Here is a 23,946-nt window from a genome sequence, read left to right on the forward strand (position 1 = left end):
TGATTGTTTTTTATTAATCTGTCTTCTTTATAATGAGCTTTACTCCATCTAGTCTTAAATTCTGACTTGAAATAAGCAAAATTGCTTTTAAATAATTCTATTTGATCATTAGTGCAGCCTTCACTAGATAAAAGTTGATCTCTTAAGGAACACAGTTTTTCTTCCAATGTAGGTAAATTTTTACTTTTGAAGAGATCAAATATGTGTTTTCTAGTCACGATCTTCATTCCTGACGTATTTGGTACATCTAAAACAAATAAACATGTCGATTAAACTCAATACAAAAAAAAGTTAATTTTTGAGTAAAATGACGAATTATTTTTAAAGTATAAAAATTATGATTTGGCGGAAGCATGCGGAAGGTTTTTTTTTAAATTCTAATAACCAAAACAATAGACTATAACATGCCATTAACAATTCTGCTCGATCTCACCCTATTGTATTACTTATTAACGAGTGAAGTTTTTTTTTTGCGAAAAATGACGCTCAAAAACAGTCTCTCTTTCAGAGCATTAACCTAGCCTTAAAAACAAATAAATAAAGCATATTTATATATTTGGTTATAAATTACTAACCTGCTGTTTCAGAATCCATGATTTTTTTCACTCTTGATCACTTAAAAACAATAAACCACACCTTCAAAGTTTTGCTTTTCTAAGAGCGCCGAGAACAAGTAACGTACACGAAGTGACACGATCAAATTCCGACTGACGTGAAACGAATTAGAAAGTGCATACGAGGGTGGGGGGGGTTGTTATCTAGCCGCTAAAGGGTCCTCTACCGCAGGTAGCTGTTATCGCAGAGGTATTTATTGTTTTGATAAATCGACTTTTGGCCGCGTAGATCGTGAATTTACCCCTTAGTGCGCCGTACGCTCCACTTCGAGCGTCCACTCAGGCCTTACACTTAAGCTACCCTCAAATCCCACGTTACCGCAGTTGATGAAAAGACTATATGTAGTGTGTATGTAATGCTCAAATGTTAATGAACAATTTTTTTTTGTTTCAGGTAAGTAATGCAATGCAGTTGCGGCGTCTAAGTCCCATTGTCTGGTAACAGGTAATGCTAGTTTAGAGCATATCTAGAGTCCGGCCAACGGTGTTACTAAACTCAATTCAACAAGACGAGCCTTCGGCCTAGTACCTAATACCAGAAATTTATGGGCAGCGATTAAGCCCAAAGTTTGAAGAAAAAGGCATCTAATTTAAAGTTGCCTTCAGTACAATAAATTATAAAATCCCTTTTCAAAGGTCACGAAGTTTGATTGGACTGTATTAGTGTTGTTGCTAGTTACAACACTTCAAATATTTATATCTTCAGTCTTCAGACGTAGCAGAGGTAACTGTGTGTTCGATCCCATAACAGTTATCATATGTTGAAACTCGACCTTGGCTCGTTTCTCGATCGATTTAACATCAACACATATTGCTGTATCATACCTCGACGCTTCAAAAATAGAAAATCAACCTAAACCAACCGCTATGATTAGAATCGCATAGGCGAGAAAATTGTACTAGCGTTTGTTGTTCGGAAATAATGGACGACCTTGGCCAGATTATAATGTCTTGAGCTTTAATGATGTGTAGTTCTTGGAAACATTGATTGTAGGTAATATTAACGGGGATAACACGATTTTTCCAAACTTTCTTCCATACTTAAACATATAGTTCTTAGATTTCCAAAACGTAAATAATGAATGTGGGCATTATGGGCTAATTTAATTATACTTTATATCGTATAAAATGAATCAATTAAAAACTGTTATCACGATTTACGACAATGCTTTTAAAATCAATATTCCTTTTCTTAAAAAAACGCCTTCTTTCTGAAAAATTAAAACACTGTAAACAAATGTGTCACATTCTGATGTTTGTTATATAATGTTGTATGTTTAATCTTTCATAAATGTTTATAATTAAACTATGGCAGACGACTAAAATAAATAGTGTACAATAATAATAGTTCTTGACTTGACGAATATTCGTTGAGAACGCAACTATACTTGGTCAACCAGTTCTTGACAGTAGAAAAAGGCGGCAAATTTGAAAAATGTAGGCGCGAAGGGATATCGTCCCATAGAAAATTTGAATTTCGCGCCTTTTTTTACTGACAAGATTTGGTTGACCAGCTATATGTATCACGTCACTATCACTACAGAGGACACCCTTGTAATACATTATGTAATAAAAGCTACAATAAAAGTACAACAGAGATTAAGGCACGTTACACCACGCTTTGTCTTATCATTATCACGCTTCCTTATCAAACGAAACTAATCAAATAATTCATCACTGCTTTTATGCCAAAGCCAATGGTTAACGCCCTCGCCGATACAGCTAAAGACGAATAGCCACTGGTCACGATACTCCCGACTTGATTTACCAAACGCCCTTGAAATGATAGCTACTGTAATTGCTTTCAGAACATGAAAAATCGATTCAGACTCTATTTTTAGCACACATTTTAAGTATCACTTAGAAATTTATTACGATGGATCAATTAGCCGACTGTTTCTTTTCACCGCGTGTTTCATAACGTTTGTGTTGTTGAAATAATAAACAGGAGAAATTATCATTAAGTTTTAGTTTGATGGAACATATAGAATATTAATTCATGTGTTGGCCTTGATTCCCAATCGGGATGCCCGATTTGGCTGGCGAGTGAGCTAACGCGCGACTCATAGACGTACTCGTAGACCATAGACTTTGTGGCGAACGCGAGCCTCATTCAGCCAGTACTTCCTCGCTCGCTCGACGCAGTTCGCGTTGCTAGTCCGGCGCTAGTTTCCGAACGCACAGCTGCGTAGCGCGCGAAATTAAAAAAAAAGTTGGAAAAGCGCGCGCTAAAAGTGTTGTGAAAAAGAAAAAAATGGGTGTGGTTAAAAATACAAAGAGCAAAGCGAAGAAGGATGAGCTGAAGAAAAATATTGAAAACGAAAAGCCGAAAAAGGATAAAGTGAAAAAGAAAAGTAAAGTTTCGTGTTTACAGTGCATCAGGTCGCCTTCGGACGATGGTATGTTCCATCGACATTTTTTTTTTAATTTATAGTGATTTAGGAAATTATGCGGGAGCCATTTCTTCAGAAGTGACACTATAGGATAGAAAAAAGATGTTTTATTTATCATTCACGAACGGAAATAAGTTGATCGGTTTGCATTGGTCGTTGTTGTTTTGTAGTCATTGTGAATAATGAATGGTTCCTTTTCCTGTTTTCTTTTACGAAGAAGACAATAACAGAATTGATAGGTAGGTAATAAAAAAAGTAAAAAAGGTGTACTACTTACAACTTTATTAATTGTCTCTTATTTGAATTAGTTTTATTTTTATTTTGAGGGCATTGCGTACATAAAAATAATCAACCGTCGCCGATGGTCTCTTTACTCTCTCTTAATTGTCTAGTATCTTTACGGTAATCGATCATAGACAATCAATTACACTTTTCCTAATATCAACAAAAGTCAATAATGTAGCGTCCTTCACAGGTTCCGCGGACGCTTAAAAAAATATTTCAGATCCGGCAAACGTCTATTTTCAACGTCGATTAGCAGAACCGCATAGTCACCATTGTCGCTTGTTGCCTATCCACCGGCCATTAGCGGTCCATTAACAATAAAACTGCAAAAGCCAAAAATTACAACTTTCTATACAAATCCCAACCCAGTAGTTGTTGTATCTGTAGGTAAGTAGTAGTTGCTTTAGTTATAAATTCAGGTTTAAAAGGTCTTAAAGGGCCCACAGATTACCAGTTCGCCGGACGATATCAGCCTGTCCGTTGTTCGGAACTGTCATCTTTTGCGTTTAACTGACAGATTTTAAGTTTTAAGAGTTTTGAAAACAGTAGAGTCTGTTCGGAAAGCGAAGAGTCATTATTTTGATTAGGATATATAGATATATAGCTACTGTAGTGGAACAAAATAAAAATTGCAACATGTTTAGAACCCCTCACAAAACTAAACTTGTCAAGTTTGAAGCTCTCAACGTTATCTAGATTGACAGAACTAATGGATTATATAATTCATCGATATAACTATGCAGGATAAATACTTCATATGCAACACTATATATCTACTTATATTTACACGTCTAAATAAAACCTTCAGGCTCCGATTCGGATTTTGAACTAGATATCTATTAGATATCTATTAGACATCACCAAGATACGACAACGATATTTTAAAGATCTAGCCTGTCAAATTTGACATTTCCGCGATTCTGGAGATACTCTTTAACGATTTTCACAATGTCTAAAACGTCTCGTTATGTTTTTTTAGATCTCAAAACGATTTTGAAACGATCTTAAAACGACAATTTAACGTAAAAGTGACATTGATTGCCCGAATTGAGCTGCAAAAGATATCTAGTTGAAATCTAAACTAGTTGGTATCTAGTACATATCGTATCGTTCTCTTCTCTAGAACAGATCTTGTTTTCCGAATACCGCTATCAGTATTGTTTCAAGTATTTTCCCTCTTTTACTCTTTAAGCTACAGTCCTCAAAAAGAAACATCACTATCTGATTTGCAAATGACTATTGCTTTTATAGTTTTCTTAAATTTTTCATTCACATCGCCTTGTGTAAGTATTCGTGTAGTCACTGCTATAACACTGCTTACAATAAGCAGTAGTATACATACCTATTACCAACATTTGATTGTCTAACTATGCTGACAGTGAAGATATCTTAGCTGTCAAAACCTCGAATCCTATAAAGGATAACCACGCATGTGACGTCTCGACAGCTGCGAGAGCTCATAGGATACGTTATCCTTTTATTCAGCTCGTGATAATCGTGATAAACAACCACCGTTTGGCAAGTGGATCAGAGATTCTAAACATCAAAATTTCCAAATCAAAACTCGGCTCCGAAAATAACCACAGCCAGAAATAACAATCATTTTATTCCTTTTACCCTTTCCGCTTATCATCTATTTTTAGCGGAAACGTGGCTGCCTGTGCAATTATACACAGTCTATATAATTAGCGGCCAACCAGCCATGTGTGTCCTGCCTACCTGTTTAAAATTGAACTCATCTCTGCACATTTCCACTATATAGTGACCCTTACATCCGTAACATATACTAGGCGTATTCAGAGGCCAAGAAATATCGGTCGATTGTAGTGAGCTAACATGATGATGTAAACCAAAACATTTGACCAACCTTGACTGCCATTGATTTTACAGTGTTCGCGGACTCGAACTCAAAATATTTATCGATGGTTTTAAATAAACAAATTCTGTTTTCCGATTTTCGTGTTGGACGTAATTAAATATGACGATCACCTACAACACATGCGTTTTAAGGTTCCGTATAAATAGCATGATAACTTTAGAGCCTGTCTGTGTCTCGTGGATTTGAACAGGCTTAATTATGTGTCTAATTGTCCATCGACTGTTCATGTTGATCTTTCTTGAGGTTTTCTTCTAAGTTTTTCAATTCTAAACCTTCTATCGACGATGATGATTTTTATCCCAATAATACAGCAAATGAAATGATTCAATTACTTTTTTTTTTAATCTACTTATTTAAAAGAAACCTTTATCAAAACGACATGTCGGCTCCGTTGGGCCTCTATAACAAAGAATTTCAACAAGTGTTAGTAGTGTTACTAAACAAAAACATCAAAAACACTGTACACAAATATCGCACTTTTTGACAGGGGTTCCGCCAATATAGATTGGAAAACCCAATGAAAATGATTCAATTACTTAACAGAAAATAAAGTTATAATTCAAACAATTCGATATGGATTATGCCACTTGTCGGGATATTTTTAATAAAATCAACATCACAGTACATACTAATAGACAGTGTTTAAAACTTTTAACGATTAATATAAAACCCTAATACTTCCTACAATAACATTCATATTAACTTGGTTGAAGCGATGCGGCGGAAGGGATAAGTTGCTAGTTACGGGATACACAATTGATGAAGCTCGTACTTATGTAATATCATCCTTCATAACAGTGAAGGGCCAGTGAGTCATTATTATGTAAGGATCCGTTCGGATATTGTTCAATATCTCAATAGGAAGCTACTTTTGACATAGTTTTCGGTACGATCAAGCAATTCAATCACAATTTAATCAAAGTAGTTTAAAGTGCGCCGAGCTTTTACACGCTATGCCTACTGTTCTGAACCTTAGGTAAATAATAGACCAGAGATAAGTTGTATTCAATCAATGCGTTTACAGGGCGCCTTCGCGAAATAAATTATACAAGCTACTAACACACACATTTGTTATCTAGAATATGCCTAATACTTAATTGATTGGCGATGAACTTGATTGTTATAACAATAGAACCAAAATGATTGATCATTCAATCATTGTATAGAACCAAAATGCGTATTTTTTAAGAATTTTAAGTTACTAAAAATATCTAAGAAACACGTAAAGACGCCATAAGGTATACTTCTTATCTCAGAGCATATAATACTAGAGAGCGGACAAGCCGCCGGCGGCCGTGTCGCAGTTGTTAGCTCATTGAGCATACAACGCCGCCAGTTCGCCGTCCGTTGTTACCGAGTGTGCACGCGCGCTGTTCACCGAAAAAGTTCTGTTTTTTCCCAAAATGCCGAGTTGTGCAATAATTACTTGTAAACATCGCAGTGATTTGATTAATTTCCACACCAATGGGATCACTTTTCACAGGTAAATACTACTTATTTCAAATAAAACCACGAATTCAACGTAATATTCCGACTTGTATCCATGTAAGCTTACACTTGCTTGTCATTTAATATGTTTCATTATACATTGCTGCTGTACAAGTAACATGATTGCAAAGTACAGTGTTTACGCCGCAATGAACTGGGTACAAAACGATTCACTCAATGAGAAATTTTCTCATAGTGCGGCAGCGATGTGCTCCGCTTGGATAGTGCTGTGCGGCACCTAACACGTATCGATAAAACCAGCCTAGGATTAGTTGACGCTAAAAATAATTTAAAGATGGTTACTGTCTTTAATATAACATATTATTTAGTATAAATTTTGTGTAATTGTTTACCTAATGGTTTGTACAAAATGTACCTACACATGTGCTAATAGTGATAAAAAACTTCGAGTGAATTTCAATATTTTAAAATGGTTTTTAGTGCGAAATTATCCCTTTTCTATAGCAACGTACTTTAATTTAGTATAATACCTATCTATTGTGACGACCGGTTTGGCGCAGTGGTACAGTGTCTGCCTACTGTGCACGAGGTCTCGGGTTCGAATCCTGGTAAGGTTGGGCATTTATTTGAGCGACGAGCACGAATATATTTGTTCCTGAGTCATGGATGTTTTATTTATATTTATACCAAGGGTATGTATATATGAATTGTATGGAATGTATATATTTTCCCGCGTAGAAATCGTATTTCGCATATCCCTCAGGAAACGTATTTTTTACCGGAACAATAAGTATCCTATGTGTTAATAAAAAAATTAAATGCTGCACATTTAAAATTTGAACAGTAGATCGATAAAGTTAAGTTGGATAGCCAATAGGACCCATGACGTCGAGTTAGTATAGCGTTCTCTCTGTTTAATGACAATTAGCCGCTTGCCTTAACCTGCAAGTAAAAATGCAGATAAGAGTAAATGATAAAGTAATAATAGCATTGTTTGGATTGGACCAGGTGCAAATATACCACGTAACAATAATGTCCAATATCTAGTACTAACTCGATATCGTGGATCGAGTGTAATCTTAACTAATAATAAAGTTACTTTATATATATTCATAGATTTCCAAGTGATCCCAAAATTAAAGAAAACTGGATAGCAGCCACATGCAGAGGACCTGTTTGGTGGCCATCAAAAAGAAGCACAATATGCTCCATACACTTTACAGAAAATCAATTTCGACCGTTGCCAAAAATTTGCACAGATAAGAAAATTATTGTTTTTTATTGCTCTATAATAAATTAATAGGTAATCAAAAATTCTATGTTATTATTGCAATCAAATTTCGAATGCCATTTTCTGAACACATCATATTATGACATTTTTTAATATGTGTGTAGATAAAGTAATATATGCAACTGTACATTATTAAGCATAATAATGTACAGTTACGTAAAGTTTATGTAACTACATTCCTTATTTTTTGATAAACTACTAATATCTACTTAAATCAAATGTCTTGTTTTAACAAGTAAATTTATTCCATAAATTTTAGGCAATTAAGAGCAATGATTCCGAATATTTATATTTGAATAGTGTTCATGAAGTTATCATCGACACACAGTCTTTTCCGACAGTCGATCAAATATCGATATCACGGTGTCCCGGCTCAGTTCCCGTAATTATCGTTGTGTGCGTGCGTGATGACACGACTCGCCGGTCGTTCGCATGTACACAGCCATTGAAATGATGCGCGTGTATTCTGCAATAGGAGCGTCCATCTACAAGTGTGCGTACTTTAGGTGTGTGCGTGCGTTGTCTTTATAATTACTGGTGCTTTGTGTGGGTTCAAGAACTTGCGACAGGCGTATTCAATACAAATCGCCGTGCATGTCCGATCTCCTTCCTTCCTATATCTGTGCTTCTTATATTAACTTTTTATGTTTATTTCAAATTCATTCGTCAATTCAAATTCTTTTTTTGCAAACCCTAAAAAAGCTGAAAAGCGTAGGCGCGTATTTTTAGAAAACAACTTTTTAATTAACTACCCAAGAACGCTATTGTAGGGCCAAAATCCACGTGCTTGCTGAGTCGTAAATGATTACGCTGGTTTTCTCGCTCGCACTTATAATCTGTAGTGACGCGTGTTGCAGTTTTCTCTCTTTGATTTTATTCCACGTTGGTTTTGACCGCACAATAGTACATAACAGCAACTCTCTTAACTGACCAGTGGTGGGTCGTATGCCTTTGCAATAAGGTTTACGATTCGTCATTTAACGTGAACGATGGTACATGTTGTATATGTGTATGCACACTGCCTGGCATTTTATTTGGCTGTTAGTTTTATTTTCGTAAGCTTGGGTTATAAAGAACCGCTGAAGCAGTAATGTTATTCCTATCGCTTTAATCAGGGATTTCAACCAGTAAAAAGAGTTTGTCTCTCTATAACAGTAGGGTAAGTAACTGTGGGGTATGACTTTATTCTTATCTTCAATCGTCAGCATATCAATATATTATATCAACTGATTAAACCCCAACAGATTGTTATGACTAAGTCCCTCTCAGACCATAGCCTGTATAAGTCATGACTAGTAATAGTTAAAGGAGAGGAAGCCTCGTGAACGTGAGCTCCCACTTCGTTGGTGGCTAAGTAACTGGCAGCCGTGTGTGTGACAAGTTTAATTTTGAGTCGAATCCTTGACAGTTGTGTCTTATTGATATTCGAAGACCTTTTGGTCAAAAACGGCACGCCCTTTCAGGATACTACTTATATTACGCTCAACCGGAGATCCCACTTATAATAGTTCCCTCGAAACGTCATTCGGTAAGTTAGGAATATCTCGCGGTTACGACAGCGAAGCGTGCTATTCGGGATGTAAACACAGTATGTAGGTCGTCTGCTACGCCGATCATAATCAGATGGGAATGCGTAGACACGCTTGCGGGATTCTGTTACCAAAACTGTGGAAACAAACACTCGGTCCGTCTGTTTTTCTGTCTGGCGCTTTACTCTTAAACTATAGGATTTTTTTGTGTATTTATTCGAAGTATCTACATACATATATATGTATGTAGATACTTCGAATAAATACACAAAAAATATATAAGAGGTATATATATACCTACCCACTAAAATTATTTGACAGGAGATTGATGTAGGTATATTGTGGAGTCACACCTCTGTACGTCTCTCGCAGTAACTCAATAATAGCGAATTGTTTAAACGTTCCATTAGGACTAATTTGACTCGATAAATTAGATGGCATATTTTTATGCGATACAATTCAAAGAAAAGGTATGAAAAGCGAAGGCATGACGATAACCTATATGCATGGAAAAAAGAAAGCACGTTACTTCTTTGTTTTGTGCCTATATGCAACGGAAGGACCAAAATTATATTTTAATTTACAAAAAACCCTAAGTGCCGAAAGGTTACCAACTTATAAAGAAATACTGCGAGTGACTCTACTCTTAAACAAATAATGCTTACGATATATTATGTTATCTTATCTTACATTTGTAGGCTGAAAATTTCCAGTTGTTGTAACATCCAGATCAAAATTATCATCTAAATTACTCCTAGTCTACATATTTTTTCAATAATAACGGGTTGGCTTAAAGTAATGAGAATTTTTATTTTCAAAAACATCAATAAAAACTCAATTGCTATAGGTTTAAGGATTTTAATATGGTAAACTCAATCGTGTTTTTGTTTTAATTTAATATTATAATATTGCAAAAGGTCCCGCATCTTCGATTTTTCTTAGCTTACTTTTCACCGTTACATCATACTTTGGACGACATTCAAAAAGGGAAAAAGGGATTTCGAGGCAAGGCATTAAATATATGTTTAATAGTTACTGTACTGCAACTGCACTTAACATTTGTCTACATTGCAGTGGCAGATATATCGCCCACAAACTCATCCAGCAGTAAGTCGGCAACTCCCACGAGGAAAAATAGTATAAATACAAACACGGTACTATCGGAGAGCGCATCTCTAGATGTTACGAGTTTCCATTTGGATGCTGGTTTAAAATTTAAATCTATCTTGTTAGTGGGGGCTTCAGCGGCGGTAGCACGGTCGCATTTATATAGCTTGTCACCATGCCTGTCACGTTCTAACAAGTATATAAGTGCGAAAGTGATGGACATAGTGACAGGCGATAAATATGGAACCATGCTGCGCCCGCAGGACGTCGTTACAATTAAAAGAAGTGTGTGTCGAATGTCCACCGGTCATTGACATTAACTAGCAACATCTCTGTGCAAAAAGCTTAAATATCAGCTCACTCAACTTAGTAATGGATTCATTAAGAGGAAAAGGGACAGCCGCTTCTCCATACAAACGTAGTCCCCATTTTCAATTTCAAAATTATTTTTACATAATTTTACCATAGACTTTTTTTGATTTTTTTATTTACTATTGTAAAAATTAGGAGCGTAAAACAGATTTCATACAACTTCTTAAAGCATCTAAAACTTATGATGATTAAAAATTAAAAATAAATCAAATGCAGGGGCATAGTTGTGGTTGATATACAACAAATGGTGTCAAAATATTTTCAATAATGTTAATGTCCATCAGAGAGGAAAATTAGGACTACGTTTGTATGAAACGGCGAATTTCCGCGTGGGCCTTCCACTTTCGTCTTAAAACCTTGTCAACCGCAGTAGGGTTTTTTAATGGGTAATCCCTAAGAGAAGATTCATTGTATTTAACCATTATCCTTCGGTGAGATCATAGTTAAAGTACTTACACTAAAACAATGAACACAAGTAGGTCATAATGGCAGTATTTATTAGCTCGTTGAAATATAATGGCAACGTAGGAGGTTAAAACTGCCATTAATGCCTGTAATGTCGCGATGACCGCTGCTTGGACCAATGGTTTGCATTTTTTTTAACTCTACGGTAAAAAAATAAGTAAATATGCGAAGGAAGTGCCCAAGTTATTTCCGTGTCTACTGTAGGATTTGTCTATAGCAAATAGACAGAAATAGACATTCATGCCTTATATTTAGACAATATTTTCTTGGCTTGCGCGACAAACTAGGGCCAACCCAGATATACGTCGCAGTGAGACAAGGCGTGTCAATCAGTCCGAGAATCCATTATGTTATTGGACTTTAGGTGATAAAACTTACCAAAAATATAACAAAAGCAAGTAAATCTGTCTAGAAGACACGCCCTTTGCGTTCTGGGGCAGAAATAAACTTATTTCTATAGGAAATGCCAATTTGGTCAATTAGATTTTGTCTAGTCTCCCTTTCATGCCAAAGCACTAACCTAGATCTTATAGTTAGGTAGTTATTGGCCCATGAAAATGTTTGCTGAAATAAGTATTTCTTTCCGAATCGGTCAAGCGATAACAATACTTTTCATCCTACTCAATAACTATTTATTAACTCTTACTTATTTCACAAATAAAACTGTTTTATAAGCAATTAAGGTATTGATAACAGCAAGATTAATATACAGCGAACTGCAAAACTGTATGGCTACATTATGAATGGTATCCATTCATAAATAGGTCATGCATGTTTGCAGCTAGGTGTACATTTTCACAAGGAAACTTTAAAAATCAGTCGGCAAATCAATTCTGGGTGGCGGATAATGTATGATTTGATTTAACTTTCCTGTTTAAAACCAAGTCTTACCAAAACATCAGTTTATTTTATGACACATATGACTCCATATCCACGGCCGCAAGGCCGCTTGCACAAACAAGCAGATTGAACTGGTGGCGCGAAATCAGGATGTTCAGTTAGTGGCAATTTACATAGCTATTTACTCAAGAGGTGAGATCACATGTATGAACGGCCTCCTAGATGACTTCATTATCTTACGTGTGTTATATTTCTACGTTTCGATTCACACGGCTACTCCACAATGTTTAAATAATAGTACGAACTGAATAACTTGCGTAGAGTACTACGCTTAAGTTTTTCGCTTATTCTGGACTTACTCGCGTGTACGAGTAAGTCCAGATTAAGCGAAAAACTTAAGTCTTCCTCTAGCTTGAAAAGTCAAGGCCTGCGTCCCAAGTGAGGTAGTGAAGTGTGTGAGTGAGCGATGGTAACACTGGTAACTTCCATGCAAGTTACATAGCTTCATATTAGTGGTCCTACGGTGAAAAACGAAAATCGAAATTGTTGTATCTGCCTTTCTATCGCTAGAATATGTAAGAGGTAGAGAGGCATATAACGAAATTCCGATTTACGTTTTTCGCGGTACTCCATCACAGTATGTGGTCTGACTATTTATGTCAGAAATTATGTTTGACATAAAATAAAACGAGATCTTTGACAGGCCGACAGCACGACGTACCCTGAGTAGTCGAGAACCGAACATAGGTACTTATACGTCCGGCGTTGACGAAAACTTCTTATTCTATTGTTACATATATGTGACAGGGGTAGTTTCGCTTAGACTGCTTGTCTGCCGTTATTGTGATTATACCTAAAGGTCAATAGGTTGCCTGAACAAATAAATCGGACAACTTCTTAGATTCGGTGAGTTATGTACCAACTTTAGAGGACGTTCAGGGCATGACCTCACGATAGAGTAAAACAAACCAGACAAGTCATTACAGGTATTATGCAACCAGATACCTAGTAGGTACATCGACTGATAAAAATCTAGCCCAAATTCCTGTCGCTAATTGTATTAATACAATTGACATTTTGACCGCAGTGACCACTGCTGATACGATCACAAGGTTAGCAAACATGTAGGTATGTTTGAAAAACATAAATGATACATCATATGATGTCATTTGATGCCCATCATGCGAACCAGATGCGTTTTATGACAAACAAGTCGAACAGGTATTATTTTTGTGCGACGTAGGTGCATCTCCCATATGAGGTGTCGAGATAAACAAATACTAAGTAATGGCAGGCGTCTCTCACTCCGCGATTTCGTCGCTTTGCTACAGGTAGCTAAAAGTACATCCGTTCGGCCCCAATTTTGGGGAAAGCCATAAGCCGCGCGTGGCGCTGTCGCCACCTAGCGGCCATATCTGTGCTGATCGTAACAGACGCGTTTTGTTAGAGAGTGAGTCTTCTGTACTTAGTACTATTATTTATTCTGTGGTAATGGGGGTATTTGATGTCAAGGAACTTTGTTCTTTACAACCAATATCAGATGAAAAAAGGGTTTGAAAACATGTTTATGATGAATGTTTCGCAATATCATTGTTTTTAATTTAAATGCTCGTAACACACTTAGTCGATTACTCGATTTTCGTGTTGGAAAATATTTTAGAAAGGTTTTTAAAATTATTTAGCGTTAAAGCAAACCTCTGGTCCCAAGACGAGTAAATATTGCGACGCTGATGAGCACAGTTTTATTCTGAAGCTCGATTGCTTGTTATATTTTATTCAATATTCTCAAATTGCTACAGACTCCCCGCCAATATTTTAGTTGGCTAGTTAATGTTATTATTTATTTAAAGATTAAAACAAGTAACAAACAACAAAATACCCTTAAAATAAAAATTATAACTAAAACTAAAAACTATGTCCAAACTATAAATAAAAAATTTGGTCTAAATCGCCGCCCCTAATGTTATTTATTAATCCAGACTGAAAAATATATCATAAAAACATGGAATGTCTATGTTTATTATCAAAAAGGGCCCGACTGATTACCAGTCCGCCGGACGGCATCGGCCTGTCAGTTGTTCGGAACTGTCAACTTTTTGTTCTAACTGACAGGCCGATATCGTCCGGCGGACTGTTAATCAGTGGGCGCCTTTACTCCGAGTACGAATAAACAGACCATGGCGTACAAAAACATTGGCCTAAAAATAGGACGGCCATTGAAACGGGCTTAATTAATGCTTCCTTACCTAAATGTATGCTCAATTACACAGCATAGTTTAGTAATGTAGCAGACAATATGTGACTTTCCACACAGAAGGGTCCTTATAAACATATGAAGCATCAGAGAAGTCCTTATGCTATGTCCTTAAGGACCCTTTTCTGAAAAAGAAAGATCTTAGATAGGTCGGTTCCTTATTCAAATCATAAGAACCCTTCTATGATGGAAAGTCACATATTCCTATCCTGGCTTCATGGCTGGCTGGCTACACCACATAGTTTAGAAATGTAGCAGACAATATGCGGCTCTCCACACAGAAGGGACCTTATACACATATGAAAAAGAAAGAAAGATCTTAGATAGATCGGGTCCTTATTCAAATCATAAGAACCCTTCTATGATGGAAAGTCACATATTATTCCTATCCTGGCTTCAGCCCACGCCGATTAAAATCAAATTCCAGACAACATTTTTCGCTCATTTTTGTAACTTTGTTCTGAGGAAACTACCCACCTTTTTAGATCTGCAGAAAGGTTTGGCATTATTAAATAACAGAGTGGGTAGAAATTTTGTCTACCCACTCTATTTAGGCAGAGTCTGGATTATATATATGAAACATTAGCATGTCACGTCACAATCAAATAACCTGCTCTTTATAGTTTTATTATTTTATACGAGTTTTAAAATAGAAATTGTGTCTAAAAATAACTGCTGTCTACATTTCTCTGTTAGCTTTATTTCATGCATGTTGTAAAATAATTTATTTTAAGTAAATACAGTCGAATGCCCTATTGCATTGTGAATTGCAAAACTTGACAGTCCGCCATCTTTTCCAAATTGGTCACATGCTCGCCATTTCCCGATCCGTCATTAAAATAAATAAATACCCAGCTACCATAAGCAGTAATGTCAGCAGTTCTATAAACTCGTAACCATCAAAGATCACTCTCATTAGATCAGTTTTACGTCCGCAAACCGCTTATAAAAGTCGACCTTGACTGGGAATTTGGCAGGACTTACACCGAGTCTATAAATCGGGCAGATCCTTGGCACGGATAAAAACAGTCACCACAATGGCGGATTTCTCTGGACACGTCCCAAATTTGTCCCTATATATATTGTTGTTGAGATTACATAGATCCCAAAATCTGAATCTTAAAACTTAGATACGCGATTAAGTCCCGTTGTACAATTTAATAATGTGTAAAAACCGTGAAAGTTTAAATCAGTGTTACATAGATCATGTCCCGTGAAACAGAGGTTTACCAAGTAAAACAATCACGCAAACATGATTAAATAATCAATTAGTTGTATAAAGAATCAACAAATCCAATAGCCATTAACATGCATCGGACATAAACAAACATCATCCACGCAATAACCTTACTGATGATGTCAGCTGCCGCTCCTATACGGGAGAAGGTGCATGGTGCCAGCTTTTGAAAGAGCCACTTGTATTTACAGAACCGAATTATGTACGTGAAGAAAACACTAATTTAACGGTCCCTACATTCTACTCATCATAATTCGCACTGAAACTAATTCGCTCTTTTAAAACTTGGCTCCTACATGTTACTTCTCCCCTATAGTAGTAGTAATACTAGTACTTTTTAAAAAAAGCTTTGTTCATAGATTCCTTTCCTTTCAAATCGATAGCGTAAATAGCTCCCGAGATATTTAGCGATGTGACAGACAGAAAGACATACGGAGTCGCACCATAACGGCCTGGCCACGACATTGCGCGACTGGCTTCGGCTACATCCATAGGTTGAAGCGAGACACAGCGCATCCACCGTTCCCACCTATGGTTTTTGCCGCCGTATGGTTTTTGGATTTTACCTTATTGACACGGAACCCTTACAACGCATTTAGCTACCTTTCCAATGATGATCTTATTAGTCGACGCTCCTAGTGTGGTCACTTACCTTTATTAGTAGCAGATACCTACACTATCGAGCAAATTGATTTGGACAAGGACAATAGCCGTGGGATTTGATTAGAATTAAAATTCGTTGACTTGTTAGAGTGAATAACAAGTTCTGGAGTATTTCATATCACTACTAATAACTCTACTGGTACGATTATATCATATCATGCCTAGCCTAGCCTGTTACCTCTTCACGCTAAAAACGCTGAACCGATTTAGGTAAAATTTGGTATCAAGATAGTGACCCCTATGGCCCGGGAAAGGACATAGGGTAGTTTTTACCAATCATCATCATCATCCCTCGTAGACGAAGTCGCGGGCAGAAGCTAGTCACTTAAATTGCGTAAATGATCATGATTGATCACCTATTCAATTAGTTGTAAGTAAATATGTACATGTGTCATGGTCATTTAAATACGATTGTCGTAAACACGTGATAACACCATCAATGCACTACGCATTAAGGATGACTCACGTTAGACCGGGCCGTATCCGGGCCGGAGCTTCCGGAGCTTCGTTTTCCATGGAAAGCATCACGAGATCACCTGTCATCTGTCGTAGAAAAGTAAGCGTCGGAAGCTCCGGCCCGGACACGGCCCGGTATAATTTGAGTCATCCTTTAGACGGTTATCACGCTATCCACCTTCAGAAACCGCATCTGTGTCATAACCCGCCTTAAGTAGTGACGTTAGCCGTGGATGATGTCAGTCGCAATTCAGAAATGGTCACTTTGGTCAGTTACTCGCACCTTTATTGGTGACAGATAGAAGAGAGTATATGTATACTCTCTTATTACGATTAGCAAATACAGTATGGAGTCAATCGACAATTTGAACGCTTTGGCTTAAGATAGAGAACGACGTCCATCATAATTATACGGAAAGAGGTTTTACAAACTCTGACATTAGGTACTCTTTATCGCCCACCTTAACACAAGAAAATAAAACAAATAATACAGCATAAGCAGAGGTAAACAACAAGCGGAAATATAGTTGGTCAAACCAAATTGTCAGTAAATAAGAACAAAAAAACTATACTCACCTTTTTCTATTGGGTGCTAGTACTATAGTGTAAGACAAAGAAGTATGATTCTCTCTGTCTATGTTTGAAATGAGACAGTCCTTTGACAAACTATAGTTACAAGATCTACTTGACCTGTGAAGTTTAATTTGAAAAAATCCTGATGATCAAAAATGTACGGTAACTGTCGAAGAACTGCATATCACTCAAAAATGCGGGCTTCCATTTTGTATTCACTTCTTACACATCAAATGCTTAGAGGTGCCACTAATAATGATCGGAAGTATCTTTTACCGTGTTGAATGACTGATTGAATGAATGACCGGCATTTATACCAATTAATTAGTTTCTGATGCGTATTCGTTTTAATAAGCTATGCAGCTATTGCAGTGATGCGTGCAATTGGAATCGAAAGTAAATTATTGTTGGTTACAAGAGAGATTACGCTCATCGATGATCTACGAAAGTAATCAAGCGATTATTGCATTTTGCATGCGTGATTTGTAACGAGAAGGATTGTCGCGTTTTGTCTCTGTTACAAATGAATGAATGAATGAATGAATGAATGAATGAATGAATGAATGTTGATTTAAACTTTCACGATTTTTACACATTATTAAATTATACAACGGGACTTAATCGCGTATCTAAGTTTTAAGATTTACCTATTTATTTAAGGTAAATCTTAAAACTTAGATACGCGATTAAGTCCCGTTGTATAATTTAATAATGAATGAATGTTCTTTATTCAGGCAATAGACCTTCAATACTTTTCAAATTTCTTTACACCGAGTTTATGGCCAAAAAAGAAGAATGACGTCGATGCCTTTAGTCGTATAATTTTTTTTGTGGCTTCAATAAAAGCAATCATAATTTACCATTTAAATATATGTATGTGAAAATCATCAACTACGCAGTACAAAAGTAAACACTTCATCAGAGATTATTTCAATCCAATGATATCATCATCAATGGATCATTAAAACTTCTATTTGTAGCGAAAACATCATGTCACTCCAGTAGGAACCTAATACTTATGGCCTCGCCAAAATTGCCTTGCATTATTGGTGTGCTCTATATTTGTACTTCATTTACAAGTGCCTTATTGTTTCAAAACAAATGCCTAATCTAGTGAAAAACTAATTGAATTGATGACACCTTGCCTCTGTGTCCTACACATCATACACATGTCGTATATGTTAAACCCTAATTACTAATTCCAAGTATTCTATGACGTCTATTGACATCTCCACTGTATCAAACACTAGGACAAATTACCTTACTCAATAGGTATAAGCTAGTATATAAGGTAGAGTAATTACCTGCAGCTATTCTTAGCAGTGATTCATAAAAACAATTGCAGACTTGGGCGTACCGCGCCGTAAATATGTTGAAAGCGTTCGTACTATAAACATATTAGCAAATTGTAAAAATAGGGCTCGTGTTTTTAAGAGTTGAGTAAGAGTTATTGGAATTCAGTAAGTAGTAAATTTTTATTGTTATAAATGTTTTGATAATGGTATACGTAAGTGTTAGACACACGTAGAACACGTATATCTGTCTATCAGCAATCGATCTGTACGTTTGAAAACTTGTATGGATTGTGTGTGCAAAGTTTCTGTACAAGTGTTATCTTGGAAATATTTTTGAGATAAGAACCCAGCTTGATGATTTCTAATAAAATAAACAAAAAAACATACTTTTTATTTACGTAGGTAGCTGTTGCTGCCAATTTGATGTGACTTTTACATTGATGAAATTACATTACCTAAGTAAGCAAACATGTCTATAGATTTAAATGTACCTTTAATTACATTAATCTATATATATAAACGTGAAAGACCTGACTGACTGACTTAAATCAACGCACAGCCCAAACCGCTGGGACTAGAAAGTTCAAATTTGGCAAGTAGATTCCTTATAAGGTCTAGGGATCCACTAAGAAAGGATTTTTCAAAATTCATCCCCTATAGTTTGTATGCGGAAAATATACTAATCCACGGGTACGAAGTAGCGGGCAACAGCTAGTGGAAACATATAAAGTAAACGAAGATATTCATGAAGTTAATGTACTATTAATATTACTGAAAATAAATATATGAAACGAAAAACATAAATGCTAAATAATTGGATCTAGGTATCTGGTATAGACAAGGGTAAAACATATACTTACTTACTTATACATATAGGTACATATTAAATCGCATTGATATTTCTACAATATACGATAGAAGAGCCAAGGGCTTCTTCAGAAACGTATATTTAGATCTACCAATACGATAGCGATAGCTCGCGCCGATAATTTCAAGTAGACGAGTGCACCGATTTTCATATCGAATTGGCATCATATTTTCCATTAGCTCCTGAATACGCCCCCTCAGACATCATTGCTACGGCTTCCCGCCCTTAATTCGTCACAATATTTATCACACCCTGACCGCTAACCCTTTACGTTGTCATCAACTGTCCTACATCAAATAAACATTATCTTCATCACTTCCCGATTCACTGTATTATTTACTGGGGCTCGTTTCTCAAAAGCTTGTAACTTGTAATACAAACGGAAGTCACTTTTTGACAGGTTTTGTTAGAAAGGGACTTCCACTTGTATTACAAGTTACAAGCTTTTGAGAAACGGGCCCCTGTGCAATGTTTATCAAAAGCTTGAAACTTGTAATACATAAGCGGATGTCACTTTTTGACAGGTTTTGTTAGAAAGGGACTTCCACTTGTATTACAAGTTACAAGCTTTTGATAAACAGGGCACTGGTCTACAGTCAGGCAGTTTACTTGAATAATTGACAATTTTTCAAGATGCTTTAATACTTGAAGGGCATCGTTTTCTCTTCTTCATCAGCACTTGCTCCTCACAAAATGGTGCTTTCCTCACAAATTTCGTATATTTCATGATAATAAATAATATTGAAGAGAGCCATCTATTTCTCCAGGATCTAGACCTTACCTATCACAATTTGACAGATCCTTTTTTTTAACTGTTCTGTTTTCCAGGAATCGGAAAAATAATGTAATAAATATCACGATGATTTGACGGCCTTATAGAATTCGGTTAAAAATAAATTTCCGACAAGCTACAAACGTGCCTGTGTGCCCAATGCTAATTCTTGCATTCAAATCATTATTGAATACATGATGCAGTGATTGCATTTCTAATTTTAGCTCCATCGTATATGGACAACCCTGCCTTCAAACAAAAAAGTCGTATACTAATACTAAATTCTTGTGACTAGCCTCTATCTGGAGCTAGTTGATGTTCTCGGATGACCTAACTTGATGTATGAAAACAACGTAATGTACGACTTTAGTTGATGTTGATACAGTAGGTATAGAATTTTATTTTACGATGGAATACGGAAACCCCGTTATAAAGCCCCTTTTCTAGTCGCATGCTATTGAGCCTGGAGTTCTCTACCTTAGCTACCTTAGCAAAAAATATGGCGTGTTAATTATTACGAAAGCGATCTGATCTTCCATTGAGGACATTCTAAGCGTTAACGTGGGCACAGCAGCCGTACTAAAAGATCATAAAGATACTTTACATTAGTGACTTATTCCCGAGCGCATGCATCAGATCAACCATTTAAATATGATCCTCGATTGTGCAAAGTTCGCACAGACTATAGTTGAAATTATACTGGTTATTTTACTAAGTGTACTGAGGGAACCACAGACTGATGTCACCGCGTAGGCGAGCAATTGACTCTGACTTCTGACTCCAATTGTGGCCTTTATTGGGCGTCAGCTGTGGCACGTTAGTACCTGAATGACCTGGCTCTAATTGGGGAGAAATTCTTGCAGTCTGCTCTATGCAATTCAACATTGTATGCCTATGCAGGTATGCACACAGCGCAAAGGTATGCTTAGCATCAAACACAGAGTACAGAAGCATTATATAGCATCCATATTTGACGAAAAAGCTACTAGTAGAGTGCCATGCGCATATGATTTGCGAAAGGATCATTTGCCGAATTTTATAGACGCACCTTCGGTTAGGCTACGTTTGAAAGACTTGAGCTTGTTTGTCTGTTTGTGTGTATCTTCCTCAAATCAGTCTACAAGGTTCCGCGAGATATCGACTTACCTGAACACGGCAAACCTTAAAGACGTTACGTAACTAAATAAGATGGTGCTCCTTACACCTAGCTTAAGATTCCGACGCCGAAAAATTCCGCTGCTGTCTGGCCGAAGATATCGTTAGTATAATTACCAAAACACATGTTACCAAAACGCTGTCATCTTCACCTGCCCAATTGGGCGGCCATTAAACTAAATAATAAAGCGGCGTGCCAATCCGACGTGACGTGGTCTATCGTGCTGCTATTTTAGGAAACCTGTTAATTCGGGTGTGGGTAGTGGAAACGAATAAGCTGGTGTATTTCGGCATTTTTTTAAGGATTAAGTCAATCAGTACACTTTTTCTCCAACGCAGATTTATTATTTGACATTATGTGCGGCGTGACGCCAGAAGGGCTACCGCGAAAACAGTTTTTCGCAAATTGCGGGGATCTTTCTCTTTTACTCCAATGAAGGCGTAATTAGAGTGACAGAAAAAAATGCCCGCAATTTGCGAACTTCGATTTTCGCGGTTATAGCCCAGTACGTTTGTGCCAGTATGTGATTAGATATCAGAATAATATAATATATATAATCTCGTCCCTGAATAAGAGTAAACAATAACCAGGGTTAATTCGACAAAAAACAGGGAAGGCTGTGACTGTAAACCTCCTTGGTGCTTTATAATTACAATGCAGAAAGAAGAATTTGGGAAACATTTGGAGAGAGGGTCAAAGGTATTTTGGACGTTGTCGAGTTAGGGGCTAAAATTGAACCAAATACCTTCTATAAATAAACTACCTTAGCACCTGTCTAATTGTTATAATTCCACCATTAGGTACCTATCAGAAATACCTAGACAGCTGATTGGTAAAATCACTGTTTTTTTTTGAACTACGAATGTATGAGTAGTAATAGCCAGGAATTTCCCTGCATATTGTGAAAATTCAATCCACAGTAAGAACCAATTTGTCTATGATACTCGTACTGTACCTGAGCGCTTCAGAACAGTAAATCATTATTAAGAACATCGTTTAAACTGAATCCAATGAGTAATTATTAGGTAGCAATTTCGGATAAAAAAGATAAAATAAAATCTTAACAACTAAAATCCAAAGTAATTCTCAAATGTAAAAGCATCGATCTAACGGGCCAAAGTAAACCATCCAAATGTCCCCAGCGAATCGATTGGTCAAGCCATCGACCTTTAACTGTTCTCCAAATGCAAACCAATGCAACCTGCCCATTTACCAGCACCAAACTTTGAAAAGGGATACCTATATTACCTTACATTCTAATCACTTTACCTGTCTCTTTCTCACGTGTTTCTTGTATATTGTGTATTTGCAGTTGGTACCTAGTTAGCATTCAGTATGAGAACGTGGCCAAAACAATATTGTAATGTACTTCCTAATGTATAGGACGTACGTTGACACTTTCTAAGGAAAGTTTCGTTTTGAAACCTTACTTTAATTGATTGTTGGACATTCCTAATAGTCTGTGTTTTATATGAAGTCGTAGTTATTACATCGGATTGATAGGTTTTTGTTTGCACTAGTATGCTTATCTACTACTTACCCAAATTGTATAGATGCCAGAGACTAGTACTCTTATTAATGACATAAAACTATACAAGTCTCAATTATAATACATAATTATGTTTTATTTATTCCTATCTTACAAATAAATAAGTCAATATGACGGACAGTGACAAAAAATGGAAGGTAACACCTAATGTAATATTACAAAAAACTACGATTTACAATATTAACATCATTGTTGTATTGTTAGACGATGGGAAACCTGCGAAATGGTTATAACAGCTAGACATTGCCAATATAAAAAAGATACTTAAGGCTTTAGGTATTTTATAATTTGTTTGGAAGATAAGGTTTAAACTTAGTTTACATTGTAATTAAGTGGCATTGTTCTGATAATAGTGCTAATTTAAAGTTTTCGGCGGAAATATTTGTATTTGATATAATGATGCTTTTTGTTCGAATATGAATATTATTTCTTAAAGATTTTATATTTCCCTGGTACAAATTGGTACCTACACCTACTCACATTGTATAACATTTCAGGACTATGAACATAACTAACCTAACCTAGAATACTTTGCTTATTTTGTTTGTTTGTTTGTTCCAGGTGGCTTGGAGGGCAAATACAGAGTGGCTGCGCCAGAGCTCATGCAGGACACATTCATGAGCGATTCCGAGGACGAAGGAGGTAAGATTAAAGAACTTTTTTTTGTTAGCCTGGTTTAGTGTCCCACTGCTGGGCAAAGGCCTCCCCTCCTTTCCTCCACTCAACCCTGTCGCCTGCACTCTCCCGCCAATCCGGTCAAAATGCATCCAAGGCGTCCCGCCATCTCATTTTCGGTCTGCCTGAACTTAGTGATCCCAAATTATCTACACTTGAAAAACACCAATCAACCTCTTTGCTAAAATTAAGAAAATCATGTATCATTTTGGATATGATTAGGT

General features: G+C 36.5%; 1 protein-coding gene across 1 annotated transcript in view; it reads left to right on the forward strand.

Moving 5' to 3' along the window:
- The window catches only part of LOC134658316 (uncharacterized), a 222,894-nt gene that overhangs the window by 167,862 nt on the left and 31,086 nt on the right, over positions 1-23,946 (forward strand). Inside the window, exon 18 of the mRNA XM_063513947.1 lies at positions 23,609-23,689. Coding sequence (XP_063370017.1) covers positions 23,609-23,689 — 81 coding nt within the window. The remainder of the gene's footprint in view (positions 1-23,608; positions 23,690-23,946) is intronic.

Source organism: Cydia amplana, chromosome 22, assembly GCF_948474715.1.
Source record: "Cydia amplana chromosome 22, ilCydAmpl1.1, whole genome shotgun sequence".
Classification (NCBI taxonomy): domain Eukaryota; kingdom Metazoa; phylum Arthropoda; class Insecta; order Lepidoptera; family Tortricidae; genus Cydia; species Cydia amplana.